Source organism: Mytilus galloprovincialis, chromosome 2 (genome assembly GCF_965363235.1).
Source record: "Mytilus galloprovincialis chromosome 2, xbMytGall1.hap1.1, whole genome shotgun sequence".
NCBI lineage: Eukaryota > Metazoa > Mollusca > Bivalvia > Mytilida > Mytilidae > Mytilus > Mytilus galloprovincialis.
Genome location: NC_134839.1, coordinates 61,134,085 through 61,158,251, shown reverse-complemented (window position 1 = coordinate 61,158,251; position 24,167 = coordinate 61,134,085). Strand labels below are relative to the sequence as shown.

Below are 24,167 nucleotides of genomic sequence, written 5' to 3'. Positions count from 1 at the left end.
TTTTGGCCCCTAATTCCTAAACTGTTGGGACCTAAACTCCCAAAATCAATACCAACCTTCCTTTTGTAGTCATTAACATTGTGTTTAAATTTCATTGATTTCTATTTACTTAAACTAAAGTTATTGTGCGAAAACCAAGAATAATGCTTATTTGGGCCCTTTTTTGGCCCCTAATTCCTAAACTGTTGAAACCTAAACTCCCAAAATCAATCCCAACCGTTCTTTTGTGGTCATAAACCTTGTGTCAAAATTTCATAGATTTCTATTAACTTAAACTAAAGTTATAGTGCGAAAACCAAGAAAATGCTTATTTGGGCCCTTTTTGGCCCCTAATTCCTAAAATGTTGGGACCAAAACTCCCAAAATCAATACCAACCTTCCTTTTGTGGTCATAAACCTTGTGTTAAAATTTCATAGATTTCCATTCACTTTTACTAAAGTTAGAGTGCGAAAACTAAAAGTATTCGGACGCCGGACGACGACGTCGACGCCAACGTGATAGCAATATACGACGAAAAATTTTTCAAATTTTGCGGTCGTATAAAAATCGAAAACGTTACGTTCTTTGTTTACATTGAATATGACGTCATAACGTCACAACTAAATCCCTAACAACAGAACCAAAATCGGAAACGTTACGGTATTTCTGTTTCTCTTTTTAACATGTTTCCGTTTCTCTTTTTAACCTGTTTAATTAAAAAAAAATCATACAGACTTTGTCCCCATTCACAGGTTATGCCTGCCTCATATTAGTGGTCAAGTTGAAATAATCACGGATTTTTTTTTTCAAGTATGTTTTGATTAGAGTGTCAGTTCTGGAATAGATGTGTCACAGATGACCAAGAATATATTCAAAATGTCATAGCTAAATACTGTTCTTGATTTTGACCCCACCTTATGAGACGGGTCACCATTTTTGAACATATCATGAGATACACTATTGCTGCTTTATCCATGGATTTTGGTAGGGTTTGTGTTACTCAGTCACTTTTTTGTTGCATGACATGGTATCTCTGTGCTTCTTTGTTTTTTATAGTGATTTAAGAATTTAAAACATTGTTGACTGCTGCACCCCTATTTTTGACATTTTTACTGTTTGTTTTGTTCACACATCGTTATCAATATAATGTATTTTGATGCAACTGTCATACAAGTGAGAGGTTGAGCTAGCTATAAAACCAGCTTTAATCCACCATTTTCTACATAACAAAATGCCAGTACAAAGTCAGGCAGAAGACAGTTGTTATCAATTCTTTTAATGTGTTTGAGCTTTTGATATTGCCATCTGATTAGGGACTTTTCTTTTGGAATTTTCCTCAGAGTTCATTATCTTTGTGATTTTACTTTTTACCAGTTTCTCTTCAATTTATGACTTTGTGAATTTCCCTTTCGTATTGTCTGCCTCGTTTTAACAACAGTGATGTATAATTAATAACCAGATCAAACTGAAACACCATTGAATCTAGTTTCAGAAAAGTTGGTAATAGAAGGGAATGGCAGGAAATAACAAGAATGTGTCCCAAGTACACAAATGCCCCATCCGCACTATCATTTTCTATGTTCAGTGGACCGAGAAAATGGGATAAAATTTCTAATTTGGCATTAAAATTAGAAAGATCATATCATAGGGAACATGCTTACTAAGTTTCAAGTTAATTGGACTTCAACTTCATCAAAAGCTACCTCGACAAAAAACTTTTAATCTGAAATGGGACGAACAGATGGAAGAACGAACAGGGGGACAGACAAACAGACCAGAAAACATAATGCCAATAAATGGGGCATAAAAATAATACAACAAGATTATAACTTGGAGAACCTCATTTTATTGATAAATGCTCCAAACTCAAAACTGAAAATGAACAAACATTAAATTCTCCATTTTAAATATTGAACACTTTAGCAAAGAACAAACAAGCTGTTATTGATTTTAAGTTATATTTCAGAAAATCTTCAATATTCTAAATACAATATTTGTTCATAGTCAAACATATGCACCAATTATAGAAAAATTATCAAAATCTAATTACATCAATTTGAAATGAAATTATTTCTAGTTGAAATTTAATATCATTTATCTATTCATTGATAGTAAATTTCACATCAGAATAAAATTATAAGATATGTAAATTGTAAAATAACTATTTTTTTTAAGGATTGTAGGTAAGAAAACACATCAGGTATCATGTGCACAACTTTAAAATCTACAGAACAAAATTTGATGCATAAATTTATATTGCCAAAAGACATAACTGATTTTTATATATATATATATATAATTTTCAATGCTGCCACCTGCTACTTATCATAAGCAATATATCCATATTCCAATGCAATTATGGTAGTTTGTTTAAAATTTGTAAAAAAAAAAAATCAATAAAAATATCAGTTTTAGATTTTCTATGCGATAGTTCATCACATCAGCAATGGTGTTGTCACTTCTTTCCAAGAGCATGGCCTTTGTCTTTTCCACGAAGCTTCATACCTAAGAAATAGAAATATGATCATAATCTTATCACAGTCTTGAAAAATTACCATCATCATAAAATCATTCTTATTTGGTCTTCAAGTGTGTTCAATGAATACAGATAATTTCATGGCCAGTATGTGTTTGAACAAGTGAAACTGCGAGCTACTGCTCACTGATGATACCCCCGCCGCAAGTGGATAATATTAATAGTGTAAAAATATGCAAGTGTTTGGTAAACAGGAAGTTGTCGAGTGATGAATCTGAAAACGCATCACACAGTATAGCTGACTTATAAAAATCCTGAAACCAAATTTCAGAAATCCTTGTATTGTAGTTCCTGAGAAAAATGTGACGAAAATTTTTAACTTGGTTATCATGTGTAAAATCATACAAGTGTTCGGTAAACAGGAAGTAGTCGAGTGATGAATCTGAAAACGCATCACACGGTATAGTTGACTTATATAAATCCTGAAACCAAATTTCAGAAATCCTTGTATTGTAGTTCCTGAGAAAAATGTGACGAAAATTTTCAACTTGGCTATCATGTGTAAAATCATACAAGTGTTCGGTAAACAGGAAGTTGTCGAGTGATGAATCTGAAAACGCATCACACGGTATAGCTGACTTATATAAATCCTGAAACCAAATTTCAGAAATGCTTATATTGTAGTTCCTGAGAAAAATGTGACGAAAATTTTCAACTTGGCTATCATGTGTAAAATCAGACAAGTGTTCGGTAAACAGGAAGTTGTCAAGTGATGAATCTGAAAATGCATCACACGGTGTGGCTGACATATATAAATGTTGATACCAAATTACAGAAAGGGTGGATGTGTAGTTCCTGAGAAAAATGTGACGAAAGTTTCATGGGACGGACTGACGGACGGACAGACAGAGGTAAAACAGTATACCCCCCCTTTTTTAAAGCGGGGGTATAATAATATACATGTGTTATTTGGATGGAGAGTTGTTTCATTGGCACTCACACCACATCTTCCTATCTCTATGTATAAACATCAAGGAAGGTGATGAGCAAGAAATCTGAAAAAACAAAATCATGCACAATATGAAGCCTGAGAACTAATTTCAGGCAGCTACATGTATTATAGAAAGATTTTGAAAAAATGCAATGGAAACTAAATGGGACAGATAAACTTTTGGATGAACTGACAGACAGGGGTAAAACAGCACTCCCTGTTCCTTCAGAGAAATAATAAAATAATTTTACCAATGTAAATTTATAGATAAAATTTGACTGAAAATTTTCACTGGAATCCATCTTGCATACATTATAGTTCACTATCCTGTTTTTGTTTGTGCCTTCCTTAGCATTAAAGGAAGATTCAATGACAAACAACAATTCCAGCATCTGATAATAGAAAATAGTTATTCATGCTCAAAACGTCTTTTTGATAAAGGTTTTACAAAAAGGTACAAAAAAAATAGTAACATTGATCAATGAACCATGAAAACTGATTGTATATAAGAAAGGAAGTTCATGGTGTTATTACACAAAATAATTAAAAAGAATCCCTTGAAAAAAGTGTTTGAGCAGTTGCTGAACCATGGAAATGAGGTCAAGGACAACACACATATGGCAGGCAACTTAAAAGGCATATCAACCTTAACTATACAACTCAAAAGAACCTTAGTAAGCAAGCCCAAATGTCTTACATTTCTAGGTCGATTGGAAGTAAACTCTATCAAAATGTTTCTATTCCTATTTTCTTTTAATAACTGGTTCAAGGCTTTCATTTTTACCCTATCCCTAATCAATTCTATGTACATGTAGTAAACAGTAAGAAATAAACCATGGCACAGAAAAACAGATGGATGGACAGGAATAAAATGATATCTCCCAACAAATAATAAAGGTACTACCAAAGCTATAAAAAAACAATGGCAATGGTCAACATAACAATAAAACAGGGTACGCCAAACTTGGTATTTTCAAAATGCGTTGAAACTTTGTAAAAATGTAAAAAATACCTTAATAAAATGCTTTGCTGAGTGCAGCCTGATAGGACCATAGAGGTCAAGCCCTGACCAGTTGGAACAAATTTGGACACAGTATACAAGCTTGATACTATCTGAATTTGGATTGTGATCAAATTTTTGACATAATATAGGTTTATGATACAAAAAAAAATCTGGTCAAAGAGCTTATAAATCTATTGTGCAATTGAAGATTTCTTCTTGAAACTTTCAAAAATTCCAAATTGAAAAATTTTGAGAAAATAAAAATATGAATCCCTTAAAAAATTGTGAACAAAAATCGCCCCCCCCCCCCCAAAAAAAAAAACTTATTGAAAACCCCTTAGGAGCAATAACCCCAAAACTCAATCCCAGCCTTTTCTTTGTAGTATGGAACTTTGTAGTACAATTTCAGAGAGATCCACACACTTAAACACAAGTTATTTTCTAGACACTAGAAAAATGCTTCTTTTTGGCCCCTAATTCCTACATGTTTGAGGCAATTAACCCCTAACTCAATCCCAGCCATTCCTTTGGGTATGGAATATTGTGCTACAATTTCGGAGAGATCGATACACTTAAACATAAGTTATTGTCTGGAAACTAGATAAATGCTTGTTTTTGGCCCCTTTTTATCCCTTTAATCTTAAAACTGTTGGCCCCATAACCCTCAAAATGAATCCCAACCTTCTACTTGTGGTATTAAACATTGTTGTACAATTTCAGAGCAATCAAAATACTTGTACACAAGTTATTATCCTGAAACTAGAAAAAAGCTTGTTTTAGGCCACTTTTGGGTCCCTAATTCATACACAGACAGTTGGGACCATCATCCCCAAAATCAATCCAAACCTTCATATTGTGGTATTGAACCTTCTGAAAAAAATCATAAATATCTATTCACTTTAACTAAAGTTATTATCTTGAAACCAATGTGTCTTCTGACGACGACAATGCAGATGATGACATCCTACCATTATATCAATATATGATCAAAAAAATTGTTTTGCGGTCATATAAAAATCTTACCCAGTTGTCTTTCGAGTTTATTCATAATTTGCTGGTTTGGAATTGCCTTTCCAGATTCATATTCATTTATAATTTGTTGTTTTTCATTTATTTTCTACAAAGAAAAATACATATAAATAATTCATCTTACACATGTACATGAAAATAAGTACATGAAGTAAGGTGTTTGCTGCTAGCAAACTTGGCATCATATTACCTCTGAATTCTACAGTCCTTAATTTTAAAACCTTGCTTTTCAACATCTTGATTTATAATTGTTTAACCTTAACTTTGTAGTCTCATCTTTTAGCAAAGTATATAAACTCATTACATTCTAATTGTATTTTTCTTCTAGTACATTTTGTACACTTATTTAATATGGTGCTTGTTTCTTACAGTGGCCAATTCTTTTTGGGTCCATCCCTTTGCCTGTCTTCCCTGCATAATAAGTTTGCACACATCCAGACTAACTGTATCATGGTGCAGTTCCTCAGTCTCTCTGTCAAGTTTGGCTGTATTTTTACTAGTTGAGTGTTGTTTGTTTCCACCTCCATCAACTGTTATAAACAATGTATATATATATGTAACACTCAGAAACGTGTCCTTTCCCCCAAACGTGTCCGATTCCCCCAAACGTGTCCACATCAACGTCACTGAACTGCAAAAACATGTCTAGTTGTCAAAGGGCGCCAAAGCGTGTCATTTGTATAAACGCTCAAACGTGCACATTTTTTAATAAACCCCCAATCGTGTCCAATCCCCCAAACGTGTCCATACCAAGCTTTTTATTTTACTGGAACTATCATTCGTGTTCATATTATAAAACGTAGGTTATTTGTGTGTTGTTTTTTTTTTATTATTATCATTGTATACTCATTTTACGATCTTTTACTATTTCATTAAAAGATAAAAAAAAAATTACTTAAATTCTTTTTCTATACGCATTAAAATGTTTGTAGCATTTCACTCTATATAATGTGCCATAAGTTGTATTTTGGAAGGCATCATTTTTTTTAATTTGTGCAACTTTTATTTGAAACGGCCTCTATATTACATAACAGACATTGAAGTAGTTTCTTACTGAAGTCATAAACAAATCGGTCTTTACTCGCATATATTTTTCTTTAGATTAGTGGTCATCCCAAATAACCGTAAAAATTAATGCCCAATAGTAAATTCCCGGTTTGATAATATAACCTATCTACAGTATATATCGTTAATATGATATCGTTCAAAAAACGAATGAAATATTTGGCACTGGACGTTATTTCTCTTGTTCGTATGTCTTTAGTGACGCTCGTATCCTAAAATTTATTAAAAATTAGAACTGTTAAAAAAAGAGGGAAGGTCAATTCGACTAAAAGCCCACCGTGCGATATTCTGATTAATATAAAAGGCATCATTGGAGTTTATTAGTATAAAATAATTTACATAGTAAACAATTAATTGAACTGTACCAGAACTATTTGTATGTTCGCTTTAAATGAGCATGAAATACTTGCAACTGGACAATAAGCAAATTAAGTCAAAAGTTAATGCATATGTTACATATTCAATTTTCAGTAATGATAATCATTAACACGGCATTGAACAAGTTAATCCTAATAAATTACCACTTCATCAACTATGCCCCCCCATCATAGAACTGCCGTGAACGCTATTGATGTCGCGTTTAGGATATGTATTAGCGCTAAAAGACGCCAGACGTTCGGGCGTTTAAAAGTGGACACGTTTGGGCGAATAACAATAGTATCGGGCACGTTTGGGGGTTCTAAAATCGGACACGTTTGGGGAATATTGAATAATATGGACACGTTTGGGGAGAATAGACACGTTTGGGGAAATCGGACACGTTTGAGGGGAAGGACACGTTTGGGAGTGTTACATATATGTGCGTCTAGCTAATTTCATGACTGTTAAAATCCTTAAACCTGCTGCATTTAAATGAACCTGTCCTAATTCAGAAACCTGTTGTTAAGTGTTTCTATTTCTATTTGGTTTTCCTGTTTGAATTGTTTTACAATAGACATTTAAGGGACCTTAATAGCTTTCTGTTCTTTGTGAGTCAAGGCTCTGTGTTGAAGGCCGTACTTTGACATATAAATTTTTACTTCTTATACAATATGACTTGGATGGAAAGTTGTCTCATTGGCACTCATATTCAGTAAAATTGAGAATGGAAATTGGGAATGTGTCAAAGAGACAACAACCTGACCATAGAACAGACAACAGCAGAAGGTAACCAAACAGGTCTTCAATGCAGCTAGAAATTCCCGAACCCGGAGGCATCCTTCAGCTGGCCCCTAAACAAATATATACATGTATACTACTAATGTATGTCATAAAATTAATATCTAGAAAGTTTCATGAAATTTTGTAATATCAGTTACAAAATATCTTAGTTTTGTTTAGACTTAGGTACATCGTACATGTACAAAATAAAGGTTCGGAAACAAGTCAAACAACCTGCACTCATGGGAGGTTGATAAATTATATATCATCAACAACCTGACCATAGAACAGACAACAGCAGAAGGTAACCAAACAGGTCTTCAATGCAGCTAGAAATTCCCGCACCTGGAGGTGTCCTTCAGCTGGACCCTTAGCCTAAACAAATATATATACTAGTTCAGACATACCACATTTTTTTATTTATATATTTATTAATGATGACCAGATATATATGTGTATACAACTTCAATAATAATTCAAATGCCCAATTTTGCATACTGTTACATGTATTATCAAAGCAGACCATTATAAAGTGTACCACCTTTGGACATAATTAAATTAAATATAACTTTTGTAATGATTCTCTTCAAATTTTCTTATTCCTTTATTTCATGTATTTCATTGGAAAGTACACGGATGCCCCACTCGCACTATCCTTTTCCTTGTTCCATGGACTGTGAAATTGGGTAATAATCTAATTTGGCATTAAAATTTGAAAGATTATACTATAGGGAACATATGTACTAAGTTTCAAGTTGATTGGACTTCAATTTCATCAAAAACTACCTTAACCAAAAACTTTTAACCTGAAACTCCCACTTTCATTTTCTATGTTCAGTGGACTGTGAAATTGCGGTCAAAAGTCTAATTTGGCTTTAAAATTAGAAAGATCATATCATAATTAGCTACAAAATGTACAAGTGTACTAAGTTTCAAGTTGATTGGACTTCAGCTTTATCAAAAACTACCTTGACCAAAAACTTAAACCTGAACGGACGCACAGACGAACAAATGCAGCACAGACCAGAAAACATAATGCCCCTCTACTATCATGGATGGGGGATAAAAAGTTTGTCTCAAATAATCAATATCATTTGCATGTTTGCCTAAGACTTATTTTCAAAAGAGGGGTGAAAGGGTTTGTGGAGCTGAAGCATCTTCACACTCAGTACCTTACATGAAGTTGAACTATAACCACAAGTCAAACCATTATTGCAATGATCATACAATTCAATAAACTCTTAGATAGTTAAATGTTAATATATAAACTACTTTACATTATTACAATACTTAAATCAAAACCGAAACTTAGCCATCATCACTGAAATGTGAAAATATGGTCTTTGAATAATTCATCAACATGTTTGTACAGATGAAGAAATAGATGACTGATGGTTTACATTGGTATTTCAATCATTATTGTCATGATTGCAGTTGTATCAACTTACATTTTTTAGTTGTTTCTACGTCACCACCTGATCTCTGAGCAGCATTGATAGCCTAAAAACACAAAAAAAAAGCATATCATGTTTAATACCATATGAACAAAATTAGAGAACATCCAACATCATATATGTCTGAGATTCTGCTTCACCTTAATTTTGAAACAGACAAAATATTTTTAACCCATTGATATGTAAATCTACATGTATTATATCAGCAAGTGATCATGAGTGTAAACCTTCCTTTTCCAGATTAAAAGAAATTAGTTTGGCCAGATATTTGTAGAAATTTCTGTACATTAAAACTTCTCCCATTACAATTATATATACATTTGTAAGACTCACTGGTACGAAAGGCAAATAAGGAAATCTACCTGTATTCACAATTATCTTTAAATTTATTATTTTCATAGCTGATCAATTAATTTTAGCTCCAACACCAACAAACCAAAAACAAGAAACATAAAAGAAACAACTTACAATTGAAATAAAAGATTAATTAAACATGATATAGAACATTTCATGAAATTCTGATGTTGGAGTTCAGAGCAGTTGCAATTAATAACTGTTGTAGTCTAAAATGACCGAAATTCTTATATCACAAGGGCATTCCTCCTAGAATTATTTATTGTGATAAACTAAATCATAATTTCCTGTCAAGATGCACATACATGTATGATCTACATGTACATGGTAATAAAATTAAGAATGGAAATAGGGAATGTGTCAAAGAGACAACAACCCAACCATAGAACAGACAACAGGGATAGGTCACCAACAGGTCTTCAATGCAGCAAGAAAGTCCCGAACCCGGAGGCATCCTTCAGCTGGCCCCTAAACAAATATATACATGTATACTACTAATGTATGTCATAAAATTAATATCTAGAAAGTTTCATGAAATTTTGTAATATCAGTTACAAAATATCTTAGTTTTGTTTAGACTTAGGTACATCGTACATGTACAAAATAAAGGTTCGGAAACAAGTCAAACAACCTGCACTCATGGGAGGTTGATAAATTATATATCATCAGCCTAGCTTCTAAGTTCTTATTCCAGCTTCCTGATCCAGCATCTGTATGAGCATTAGGATTGTCAATACTGTAGCCATCTATCTTAACCTCTAGACTACAAACCAACACAATGCCTTATTAAAAATCATCCTGTGTGATACATGTATATGGTATCAGGTTCGCTCGCGCCCAATACACTTTTGCACCCTACACTTTCGCACCTCGCACCCAAAGTCTGTTTGCACCCAATTTTAAATAAAATTTCAGTTGAATAATTAGAAAATCAAGATTGTTGTTTTTAATTGATTTGATGTAAATACTGCATGTATTTAGCTTTGGTATAAGTAAAAACATTGAAGATTTTAAATGAAAAAGACAAAAAATTTTAACAGCTTGGCCCCTTTGATCTGAAACAATGAAACAAAAAATTGTAGCAATGCACTAACCAAAACATGATTAAAATTTATTCAACACAAAAAAAACATGTCATCTCACTTTAATTTTGAACAATGACAACAAATATATTTATAGGAATACACTTGTCAAAACTTGACTACAAAGTTATAATTATTAAACATGTTAAACACAAAACCAATAAAAATTTGGTGCGAAAGTGAAAGGGGGCGAACGTGATAGGGTGCAAACATGAATGGGCGCAAACAGACCCGGATTCCATGTATATTGTATTGTCTTACAGAATAAGATTCTGAGTGCCTCTAGGCTCTAAAAAAAGTAAAAAGAGAAAATAGGGTCATCATCAAACATCATGTCATTATAATGACACTCAAGAATGTAATATTCAACCTCAAAATATACAAAAAAAACGTAACAATTCAAATCTTTCATCTCAAGGTGAAACGGAGTATACTTGAAATGAGTTTAATAGCAAAATTTCTATAGTAAAATATGGCACCTGTTTTGAACGCAGTTGGCTTGCTTTTGGTGGTCTTTTACCGATGTAAGTTACTTCACTCCAATCAGCCTCTGCCATTGTATAGTTGTTGTCTGTATGATTTGGAATAAAATGCAGTGGATAAGGGTGTCTTTAACTGTTTTTACGCGTCACTAAAAAACTGTTGTGAAAGAAGTGTGATTGCAAATATGGCGTGGAATCCTACTTTTGGTGTTTTGTCGTAAAAGACAAACATAATTTTATTTCATTTTGAATACAATTTCTGTGTATTTGTATGTTTTTGTTTTTTAATATCAAATATTTAAATGATTCACTAATAAAATTAACACTAATCCTAATTATGTTTTACGACTTCCGGAAATTGGTCTGGAAATCCACAAAAAGAAAAAATTGTCATCGACTCAACAAAAACACAAACACAGTTTTCATACAGACGTCCTTTAAATGTACTGAGGTTATTTAAGTTAATTTACCCATGTAATGAATATTTCTAGTACTACGTCAATCTTGAAAGACGAAAGTGAAACTAAAGTTGTGTGAGCACTATATAATATTTTCCATTGAAATTATCAGTGAATGTGTTGCAATACTGCCAATAGTTATATACTTTGCCCATACAAACCAAGTTGCAAAGTGTCTTTCAGTACAGTATAGGTTGTTTTATGTTAACACATAAAACTGCTTGATTATAAGTATTCAAGTTAAAATTTGATATGCATATGGCAGGGAAGTAAAAATGGTATAATTTCGATTCATATTTAATACACATAATCGCTATTCCCGGCTGACTCAAGAATCTGTCCCACTTGAAATGTTGATGTCATACAATAATCTCTTTTCCAGTGTGGCAGATATTTTGTATTATAATGTCAAAATTTTACGGGAACCTGTGTGGTGTCGAGTAATGGCAGACAAATAGCGAAAAAGTGTATATTCAAACAGGTGGAGCCTTCACTGCCTTTCAGTAAAAATCAGGTCTCCTATATGCTAGCTGGAAACTTGTGCTAAAATGTCTCCGCCCTGAGTCCTGCATCTTTCAAGACTCAGCTCCCTCATTAAATTTAAATGGCATGTTTTTAATTGCACCTGTACATGTATATACTGTCAAGGATTTTAACTCTATAGGGCTAATGGAGACAAATAACATACATTTGATATTGTGAACTAAAGAATTAAAGAACTGTGATAACATTATGTATGTAACATGTTTCAAATGGCAATATCCATGTACGTCGTATAATGGTTCATAGTATACATTGTACATATGGCAATCATGCATAGTACACCTATGTTATTACAGAAAAAAATATACCTGCAATAACTAAAGGGCATTATTACAGCTTCTCTACATCACTCCAAAGCATTTGTTCATACAGTAAAACCTGTATAAACCGGCCGGCTATGGGACTATGAAAAAGGGCCGGTTTGGACAGCGAGCCGGTTTATCCAGGTTTCAGTTTTGACCGGAAGTTGATGACTTGTGACGTCCGACATTTTGCATGTAAAAGTTCTCTCTGAATGTAAATTATATCTGATAAATTAAAATAATTTCACTTCGTTTTTCCTTGTTTGCATTTGCATCATAATGCTCGCATTGTTTGGATTGTAAGACGAGAATTTCGATTTACTCCCATGATCAATAATTTGAAATGTTGGAATGGCCGATTAAAAAGCCAGAATATTATCAAATGTAATTTCATCACTTTCAAAACATTGTCGTACAGTGTAAAATATCCATTGATTGTTGTCATCCGGATGTTTTTCATTATCAAGGTCATTTGTTTAGGGGTTCACAACAGGGAACCAATGATTTCGAAATAACGATTGAATTTCTTACTCCGCGATTTAAATTTGTTTATCCAAGTTAAAACGTAAGTTCAATCCGAGATATATTCGGTGTGTCTTTTCGTTTAATTGACACGTTTATAATGTTTTGATACAGCTCACTACTGTACGATTTTAGGTTCACAGTTTGACACCTGACTAATTGATTATCATGAAAAGCCATATTGTATAAACAACTATGTTTTGATTGCATCTTGATCATTGAAATTAATTAGACAAACCGGCTTAGACAGGTAATAAGAGTATTATCATTGGGACTTCATAATTAGACCGGAATTCGGAATACACAGGGTCCGGTTTACAAAAGGTATTTTAACAAAGACTTTGAATGGAAAAATAAGGGACTTTCATTTTCGGCCGGAATGGACAGGAAAGCGGTTTATTCAGGGTCCGGTTTAATCAGGTTTGACTGTACATACAATGTACATCATGCTTAATTACAATGTATTTTAATTTATTGTAAGAAATAATGATCAGAGCATATAATGAGGTTTTGTGCAAGCTTCTTAGTCATTTCTAAATGTTTCTTATAACAAGCTACATCCCTTTAAAAATAACTGAGCCTTGCTATTCAAAGGGACAGTATACATCATATGTTTTGTTAAAATGTATACAAGTTCTATTGATATTACTATTGTCTTTATGTATATTTAACCATAGAAAGATATAACAGTTCATACATGCAGTTTGTCAATCATGCATAGTGCATCTATGTTTTTAGAAAATGCCTGTACTAAGTCAGGAACATGACAGTTGTTAATTCTTTTAGTGTGTATCGGCTTTTGATTTTGCCATTTAATTAGGCACTTTCTGTTTGGAATTTTCCATGGAGTTCAGTATTTTTGTGATTTTACTTTTTATTGTTACAATAGGGGTACAGCAGTCAACATTGAGTTATTATCTGAATCCCATTATATACATGTAGCTACATGTATAAAAACAAACAAATATATGTAAGCAAACATACTTTCCAAATCACTTGTCAAACATCTTTATGATCGGTTCGTTCGACGTCACATGGAAATAATTGTTCAAACTACAGGTGGGAGTTGAGATTGACCAGAATTGGAAAAGATATGACTGAAATCAGTATTCTTATGATACTAACTAGTACTGTGGTAGCAATACACAGTTAGAAGTTTAGTTTTGCATTTTGGCCACTGTGGATTTTTCAAATAGGAAATTTATTGTGTAAGATTATAAAATTAATTTTAGACAGCTGAGTACTAATTTAGCCTTCAAAGATGGTTTATAAGAGCATCAAGATTATTTTTTACATGTTTTAAGGGCCATTTTCTGTTTGACAATCTGTATTTTCATAGCTAGACTGGTCATTGGTCCAGAAATTAATGTAATGTTTACAAACACTTTTTTTCTACACGAAGTTTTTGACGCAATTTTACAAAAAAATGAGATGAAAGACATATAATTTTCATTGGATTTACTGAATGATATACATGTATGTACACAGTTTCAGAAAAGGTATTACTTTAAGTGACTGAAATTCTACTTTTAGCCAAATTTTGGGGAAATATGTGACATCTTTTCCCCCCTTTTTGCAATATTTTATAACAAATAAATGCAGATTGTTGCCATGGATACACCCAAAAGAAATTATATTTTACCATTTTATATACTGGATATAAAATCTATGGAAGATTCTGATTTCATACATGTGCACATATATGACACAAACAGTAAGCATAATATTGCCAGAAAGCAATGAAAAGGGGATGGAAAAATTTATAAGGGCAAATTTTAATACTTTTTCCTAACTGTTTATTGCTACCTTTGGACACATGAATGAGGGAATGGCACAGCTGACAGAAGGATTATGATCCCCAAAAGATTCCACCTTCACTTTAACAGACTTTTGATTGGTTAGATATTCTTGCGTAATGTAAATGCATTGTTCAAATTTTTTTTTTTATATTTGTTGAATTCATATCCTTGACATGCATTATATATCTTTAACATGTTTAAAATAATCATGAGAAACAATGGATTTCATAAACATGATAACTAGAACAACAACTTATGAACATCAGATTCTGGACTCAGGACAGATGGAAACAAATGCAGCGGGTTTAAACGGTATATAGGTACCAACCTTCACCCTTAGCTGAAACAATAGTGTAACATCACGACATAGAAAGACACACTTTAAAATATCAATAGCAGTACGCTTTGCTAAATAACGTTCATTCTTGTTGGACTTCAATGCTTTTAAATAATTTTGCCTTTTTGCTTTTAGGAATTGAAGATGATGGATGTTACAATTAAAACACTTGATGGACAAAACAGAAGTTTTAGTGTACCAGAAAATGTATGTTGTATAACAGAGCGATTGAATTTTCCAAAACTTTGGAAAATCTCAGACTGTTCCCTATTTTTTCAATAGAGAGTATATACTTTCTATTTTTTACATTTTTGAAAAAATGAAACATACCAATTCATTATTAAAATCAAGATTGATCATGCTGATTAAGTTTTTCAAGTGATTACACTTATTTTCAACTACATTTAATTTGTTAGTTTAAAAAAAAAACCATAAGTTTCTTGTCCACTGACTGACTGAAACTCTTAAATATAAATTTTAAACAAACTTAAAAATTAGTCATGCACATCAGAATTAAGGAACAATAATCAACACACAGAATCTTCATAAAGTGTTATGGGAATGAAGCCATCAACATGACCTCTGAAAATTGCATATGGCCATAATTTTTTTTGTATGACTTCATTTATAAATAAAAAAAGACAACAACATTTTTTCCATGTTTAGAACATGCAATAGTATGATTATATAATTAGGATATTTAAGTTCTGTTTATTTGTATCCTGTGTATAACGGATATAAAAACACAAATGTTACGCATTGCTTTACATTTTACATCTGCATCTAAAATGTTTTTATATGTTATAGAAACCTAATTGGAAATTGATTATAAATATTTAGTATAGAATCTAATGGACAATTGGTAATAAGTATTTCTAATGGAAACCTAATGGGCAATTGTACATTTTTTAGTGGTCTTAAAAACCGATGGTCTTATTCAATAAATGTGTATTAAAGATTTCTTCAAAGTTTAGTAAATATATATAAATTTGATATTTTGTGATAGTGGTTTTACATAATTTGCAAAAACTCTTTAATCTTCAGACAACAGTTAAACAGTTTAAAGAGAAGATAGCAGGATCAATAGTAAGATATTATAGATTAATAACATCATGTTGTATACTGTAAATTCAGAAAATTATTTATTACTGTTTTTTTTTTTTTTTTTAAATGTACAAAATTGTTTGATTAATTAATATTGTGATTTAAGGAAAATCTCCATACAAATATATGTATCAGATATCAAAATGCCAGTTCTTATTTGTGATATTTACCCCGTCGCATACACCTTATCGCTATTCCCGGCTGACCCGTCCGCTTGAACTTTTGACGTCAACAACAATCACTTTTCCATTGTGGCGTCAGACATTTTGTTTTATGACGTCAAAATTTTACGGGAACCTGTGTGATTTCCAGCAATGGCGGACAAATAGCGATAAGGTGTATTATTAGCATCAATAAATACGTGGAAAAAATTTCTGAATTTACAGTACATTATTTGTTCATTACTTTAAAATGATGGTGAGGGTAAAAATATCTCAGTAGCATGTCAACACTTAGGTTGTGAGTTTGAATCCTGCATGTGGCCGGTGCATTCAACCCAACTTTTATTGACTAGGATTGTCAGTTTTCATACAGAAGGTCAGTGATTTTATCTGGTCTCCTCCACCAATTAAAAATGACCTATAAGAATAAGCCAATAATAATAAAAGTGGCATTAAACAAGTATCAATTAATCAATTTTAAAAGCTGTTTCCGGGTATGCAAGTATCTAGCACAAATATAAAAAAGAAGATGTGTTATGATTGCCAATGAGACAACTCTCCACAAGAGACCAAAATGACATAGAAATTAACTATAGGTCACCATACTGCCTTCAACAATGAGCAAAGCACATACTGCATAATCACCTATAAAAGCCCCGAAATGACAATGTAAATCAATTCAAATGAGAAAACTAACGGCCTTGTTTATGTACAAAAAATGAACGAAAAACAAATATGTAACACATAAACAGACGACAACCACTGAATTATAGGCTCCTGACTTGGGACAGGCACATACATACAGAATGTGGCGAGGTTAAACATGTTAGCAGGATCCCAAACCCCCCTAACCTGGGACAGTGGTATAACAGTACAACATAAGAATAAACTATAAAAATCAGTTGAAAAAGGCTTTTAACTCATCAGATGGACAAAAATACAAGTGGACATGGTCTGGTACTTGTACATCCCAACAACAAAAAAGACACTAGGTACAGATCTGAGAGTACTCACAGTTAACTGACAGCTAGTTCAAAGCCCCTAAAAACTAATAAAAAAACAGGCATCTAAGACTAAATTATCAATCTGTACATGCAGTAGGTTCTATAGGCCCAAACATATTTTTGAGACTTGTTTTTTATATTCTTTACTAACCTTTGAGGGAATGTCCTTCTGGATCATTTATATCTTAAATGCCTGCAATGTTGGGGATGTGGTACACCAGTAAGACTGTCCAGCTCTCTTTACCTTCAAAACTAGATACTTTTTTATACTTGTATATGTATTCCTGGAGCATCTGTGTAACTCACTGCTCTTATATTACACAAATTTAGCCAGATAATATGTATACTGTAATAACTGTATATTAATGACGCCTGTGTAGTGCCTCAGTTGAAATGTCATGAAAAAACTTTATCAGACTTAATAAAATTGGTATCTAATTAATATGAAATGGATATTCATGAGAAGATCATTGATGAAATATTCGTTTTCACAATGCATTAATACTTTAAACCTGATGATTTTTTTTAATAAGAAAAAATCCTATGGGAATCAAGTATGTAAAAAAATAAAACCATAGATACATTGTACTATGAAGTTAGTGTTTTAGTGATTCATATAGTTGTAGTGACCAATTTTTTTTTGAAATTATCAGTTTATCAATTATACAAGTAGAGATTAATATGGAAGGACTGGGTTAAACTGAAATTCAATTAATGTTCATGTTAATTGCTGACAAAGAGATTGTTATTGATTTATATATCAATTCTTCATTTTTTCAGAATATTGATGTAGAAACACAGAGACTAATTTTCCAGGGACGTGTATTGCAGGATGAAAAACTGTTAAAAGATTATGGTAAGATATTGTATAGATATAATTAGATGTTTTACCACTGTGTTTAGTTTAATGGAAATGCAATGAATATACCATTTATTTATGTACATGTTGTACTATGAAATCAACTCATTTTTTATGGGTTGTCTTTATTTAGCTGAAACTAAATGAAATTTGGGTAAGATCTTTTTTTTTTAAAACTTATTGTTATTGTAATCGTGCATAGTTCAAATTGAAATTTATATATTAGATAAACACATTAATTTTCAAATATGGTGTTACATTTGTTATAAACTAATTTTTTTGTAGATGTTCACGGAAAAGTTATTCATGTTGTTCAAAAGCCACCACCTAGTGCAAGACCATCTGGAGCAAGCGCCACATCAACTAGTACACCATCACCGGGCCCTACCCCAGGTCCACCCAGAGGTGATGTCAATAGCTATGTTGTCGGTTCATTCACAATACCATCAGACATTATTGACCCTAATCAAGTACAGGTAAGTGTAAATCATTCGTTATTCCTGTCATCTTTTGAACAAATATGAAATGACAGGTTACAAATTTATTGCATCTGAAGGGCTTCTATGGATTTACCTTCATCAGCATGTCTCAGAAACGAATGTTTAAACACAAGGATTTATAAGAAACAACAATGGCAAAGGAAATATGGAACAACAATTGCCCTTCAAAAAAAAATACTTCTTCTATTTGGGCACAGGACGTTTGCACTTTTTCACCTGTAAAACTATAGGACATTTGCGCTTCAAATACTATGGACATTTGCGCTTTTCACCTGTATTAAATTGACTGGATATTTGCGCTTTTTACCTATAGTTGACTACCTGTAGTCTTAATGAGAAGTAGTCATTACGGTAATCTTTTATTTGTCATTAGTTAGTTCACATTTACACAGTCTTGAACATGGATTTGAAAGTTATAGTGACTAGTAAAGAAAAAACATATATATGTCTTAATGAATTTTTATATCGTTTCGAACAAACCCTAAAAATTGGAGACCTTTCAGGGAGATGTACCGTTAAAAATTGTTATGCAAGAATTAAATCGGACAATGGGACTTCTAATATTTTGAGTCCGAAAAATGATCATAATCATCAACAATGCAACGACAGAAAAATTGAGGGCCATCAGCTAATAGTGTATGCAAAACGATAGGCTGCTGACGACCTCACACAGAGACCATCAAAAATCATTCGTGCTGGCTTGAAAGATGTTGGTGAGGATTCTTAACATCCTTGGATTTAAAGTCTGTTTCAAAGGCAATGTATAGAGTGAGATAGAAATTTGACTTTGAAACCTAAGACGGTTCATGTAGACTTTGAAGACCGGGTTATGGTTTTTGTTAGAATATTATTTCCATCAGCCCCTTGAAGGGTTGCCGTTTCCATCTGTCCCAAGCCTAGTGGAGAAAAATTCAAGCATTAGGACTCTCTAAAAAATACAAGGAATGTACAACTGAAGTGGGAAAATAGTTGCACAAATTTTTCGGACTTTCTTTTCTTCCGGATTCAGATGTTGAAGACTCATTTGTTGAAGATATGATTGCTGAAGCACCTAAAGAACCGAGATGTTCCAAATTTGCAGACTACCTGACAGAAAATTATGTTACAGTTGAATCAAGATTTCTACCAATATTATGGGCTGAACAGCCATCTTTCAGTAAGCGTACAACAAATGGTCCAAAATCCTTCCATGTTCCTTACAATGCACAGTTTTACATGACTCATCCTGCCATTTTTATATTTTTGAAGAGCATTGTTGAACAACAGTCAGTAAATTATATTAAGATTCGGTACATTGATGAACAGGCTCCCCAATCAAGAATTGAGAAGGAGAAACTTGATCATTTATTTCTCGGTCAAACCTGCCGGTCCCAAGCCCGGATAAAAAAGGAGGGAAGTCATAGATATAAAAAAAAAAGCACAAATGTTATATGTAAAAAGCGCAAATGTCCTATGTTTTGAAGCACAAGTGTCCACAAAAAAAAGCTCAAATGTCCTATGAAAAAGCACAAACATCCCGTGCCGTTCTATTCATTGAAACACAAAAAAATCATTTTACTAGTTGTATAACTTTTTAGAAATTTTCATAGTATTAAAACTGTTTACAACCTGCCTACAATAGTAGAAAGACATTTTTATTTCCAGTCTGTAAAAATAAGTAAGATGGTGGTATGATTGGGAATGAGACAACTCTCTACCATAGACCACTAAATGACTTAGAAGTTAACAACTATATATCACATACAAAGATTCAACAATGAGCAAACACATACTATGTCTGTCAGTTTGTTAGTCACACCTATATCATGTTTAAGTAGTTTACCATGAAATTGTGATCATATCAACTTGAAACTTACACATCTTCATTATGATGGGAACGTTTTAACTTATGATATATGTTATTGCCTAAGCAAAAATTGTTTATGAAATAAATGTGCAAAATTTTTAATTTAAGCAAATTGTTCAGAATGCTGTTCAGAACATGGGAGATATGGGCAGGAATGCCAGAGTATCAACAAGAGCTTCAGTGAGTATTTACACATAGTTACAATGCAATAGCATTTGAAGCAAAATATGAATTGAATTCAATCATATTTTTTTTTTAAAGTATTTAAAATGATTGCAGTCTACAGTTTTCGTAGAATTTGGAAGTGCAAATCTTTTTTTCAGTAAAAATTGTGAATCATATAACTGTTTAGGTTCTTGTTCATTGATAAGAAAGGATGAATGTAAATGTCTATATTTGATACACATTACTGATTTTGTATATAATTTCAGAATGATGGTTCATCAGTTGATGTCCACATACATCTTGGTCAAGTAGGAGGTCCGGCAAGAGTGGAGAGTGAATCACAACTCCGCATCAATAATGCTAGACGTATGCTACAGATGGCCAGAGAACAAATAACCAGACTTGAGGTCTATATTTTTAATGAGTACCATTTTTATGCTTATAGATATTATAATTTGCTGAACTTAGTTTTACCAGAACTTTTCATTATTATTTAATTTTGATGTCCCCAACTACAATTGTATGTCTTAGCAACATGATTGCCAAAGGGCGCATCTGATATATGTGAGTCCTTATACATTGAACTTTGTTTCTTTAAACTTATTTGATCTTATAAACCCCTAAATATTAATGAAAATATTAAGCCTTTTAAATAATAGACTACTGCCTCTGAAGTAGAAAGTATATCCTAAATTTTACAACACCCAAAAGACCTGCTTTTTACGAATTTGGGACTGCTACACTTAATTATCCCTTCTTTGTTTTAGATTATACTTACAATTAATTGTGACATTAAAGATAAAATTTGTCTTTTTAAAAGATAGAGATAATTGAGGATTAATAGATAAAGGTTTTAAATCGAAATACAATGTAGTTTTATATATATATTATATATATATAAGAAGATGTGGTATGAGTCCCAATGAGACAAATTCCATCCAAGTCTCCATAGTTCATTTATTTATGTATGCTAATTTTCATGAATTTATAATTCAGGGGTTTCAAACCTGCAACAATGTAAATTATTTGAAAGATCAATTTTTTGGGGGTTTTAGAATTTTTTATTTAATATTTCATTATTTTAGAATAAGTATAACTGTGTAACAAGGAAAATTAAAAAAAACTCCAGAGAGACACGGACAAGTATGCAATTAAAATCACATGGAAAGGAACAAATAATGTTAAAAATGAGCGATTAGGTAATGCAAACTACCATAAAAAGATTGTTAGCTCACTTGGCCCTGTTCTCATCACTTGGCGTCCATTGTCGTCGTCCATCGTCGTTAACTTTTAGAAAATTTTTCTCCTCTGAAACTACTGGGCCAAATCAAATCAAACTTGACCACAATCATCATTTGGGTATGTAGCTTAAAAAATGTGTGGGGTGACCTGGCCAACCAACCAAGATGGCCGCCATGGCTAAAAATAGAACATAGGGGTAAAATGTAGATTTTTGCTTATAACTCTGAAACCAAAGCATTTAGAGCAAATCTTACATGGGGTGTAATTGTCAGTTGACCCCTTAAGGAGTAATTGCCCTTTATAGTCAATTTAGTAACAATTTTCATAAATTTGTTAATTTTTGTAAATTTTAAACCAGATTTTTGTGACAAAAATGTCGGTTATTGATTTGGGGATGTACGGTGGGCGGTCGGTCAGGCGGGCGGGCAGGCGGCAACCAAATGTTGTCTGTGCATCCCAAGCTTTTAAAATTTTAATATGTTGTTACTGACAACAAAATAAAGGTCAAGTTCAAGAATGACGATTTTGACTTTTACCGTTCAGGAGTTATGGTTCTTGAAAGATTGAAAAATGGCGTTTCCAGTCGTGTCCATGCATTTACTCAAGAACTGTTCAACCAAAGCTTCCCAAATTTTAATATGTTGTTACTGATGACAAAATGGAGGTCAAGTTCAAGAATGACGATTTTGACTTTTACCGTTCAGGAGTTATGGTTCTTGAAAGATTGAAAAATGGCGTTTCCAGTCGTGTCCATGCATTTACTCAAGAACTGTTCAACCAAAGCTTCCCAAATTTTAATATGTTGTTACTGATGACAAAATGGAGGTCAAGTTCAAGAATGACGATTTTGACTTTTACCGTTCAGGAGTTATGGTTCTTGAAAGATTGAAAAATGGCGTTTCCAGTCGTGTCCGTGCATTTACGCATGAACTGTTCAACCAAGGCTTCCCAAATTTTGATATGTTGTTACTGATGATAAAATGGAGGTCAAATTTGATATTGACGATTTTCACTTTCACTGTTCATCAGTTATGGTTCTTGTGATATTACCAGGACACAAATAAATGTTAATAAATCCGGTTTGCTGTCGTTGTGACAGCCTCTTGTTACATAATATTTTCCTCTGTTACAAATGGGCCAAGTTCATTATAGATAGAGATAATTGTAAGTATCAAGAACATGCAGTAAAGTAAGAACTTCAAACACATCACCATCACCAAAACACAATGTTGTCATGAATTCATCTGTGTCCTTTGTTTAATATGCACAAAGACCAAGGTGAGCGACACAGGCTCTTAAGAGCCTCTAGTTTTGTGAGTTTACTTAACTTTTTCTGCATATTTATAGCATAATCATCATATTTTTTGTTGATTGGTATATTTATAGTTTTATTTAACTGTTAACAGGTTTGAATTGATGGTAGAATAATATTAATCATCAAATTTTGTCAAGTTTTTCTTCATATTTTCCCCCAAAACAGAACATAGGACGAGCTCCTGGTGCCAGTGAAGAATCTAACACAGATAGACCAGCCACCATGGAAGCATCTGAATCAGAAACACCAAGTACATCTACCCCACAAACAGACAATGATAGGGAGAGAGATTCAGAGGATATGGAAACAGAGGCAAGTACCCCGTCACAGACTGCTGAAGCAACAAGCCGGACTGAAGGAGGAAGTCAAACATCACAAGAAACTGGGACAACCACAACAGAGACACCTTCATCTAGTGGTAGTCAAGCAACAGGAGGTCAAGGGCAAGGTCAATCTCATCCACCTGGTTTAATGTGAGTAAACATTGTTGAACTTTCATACTTATGTATTGTATTCATGGAGGTAGTGTAAAAACACTTAGTAAAGCAGAGGTGTTTTATATGGGGAAATGTGATATGATATGTGTCAATTTAATGATTTGTCAATAAATCATTTTAATACGCACATTGCAATAAAAAGACTGATGAGTCACACTGTAATTTCAAGAAATGAAAACTTTTTACGTCCCCTTTATTTTGTCCATTGGGCATTATGTTTTCTGATCTGTTCATACGTTTGTTTGTCCAATCATCCTTCAGACATTCAAGGTAGTTTTTGATGAAGTTAAAGTCCTCTCAATTTGAAACCTAGGACACATGTTCCTTATGATATGATCTGTCTAATTTTAATGCCAAACTAGAGTTTTGACCTCAATTTCACGATCCACTGCACACAGAAAATGATAGTGCAATTGGGGCATTCGTAGACTGTGGACAAATTCTTGTTCTTCTTTAA

At 32.8% G+C, this 24,167-nt stretch overlaps 2 protein-coding genes across 5 annotated transcripts in view; one reads left to right on the top strand and one right to left on the bottom strand.

Moving 5' to 3' along the window:
- Positions 1–1,803: 1,803 nt before the first annotated feature.
- Positions 1,804–11,272, bottom strand: LOC143064032 (endothelial differentiation-related factor 1-like). The gene is made up of 5 exons (XM_076236533.1): positions 11,054–11,272; positions 9,133–9,184; positions 5,849–6,009; positions 5,474–5,567; positions 1,804–2,485 (listed from the first exon to the last, which is right to left on the bottom strand). Exons 1-5 carry the CDS (start codon positions 11,129–11,131, stop codon positions 2,436–2,438), a joined length of 435 nt encoding a protein of 144 aa, XP_076092648.1. The 5' UTR covers positions 11,132–11,272; the 3' UTR covers positions 1,804–2,435.
- A 142-nt stretch (positions 11,273–11,414) lies between these two features.
- LOC143064031 (large proline-rich protein BAG6-like) overlaps positions 11,415–24,167 on the top strand; it is a 45,685-nt gene continuing 32,932 nt past the window's right edge. For 2 of the 4 annotated variants that reach the window (XM_076236532.1, XM_076236529.1), the window contains exons 1-8: positions 11,418–11,499; positions 15,153–15,224; positions 16,062–16,103; positions 18,067–18,142; positions 18,431–18,621; positions 20,600–20,671; positions 20,923–21,063; positions 23,379–23,686. In XM_076236532.1, coding sequence (XP_076092647.1) covers positions 15,162–15,224; positions 16,062–16,103; positions 18,067–18,142; positions 18,431–18,621; positions 20,600–20,671; positions 20,923–21,063; positions 23,379–23,686 — 893 coding nt within the window. In that variant the 5' untranslated portion in view covers positions 11,418–11,499; positions 15,153–15,161. Of the gene's footprint in view, positions 11,508–11,570; positions 11,590–15,152; positions 15,225–16,061; positions 16,104–18,066; positions 18,143–18,430; positions 18,622–20,599; positions 20,672–20,922; positions 21,064–23,378; positions 23,687–24,167 lie in introns of those variants that run through there. The other 2 variants (XM_076236530.1, XM_076236531.1) reach the window with 2 other exon arrangements.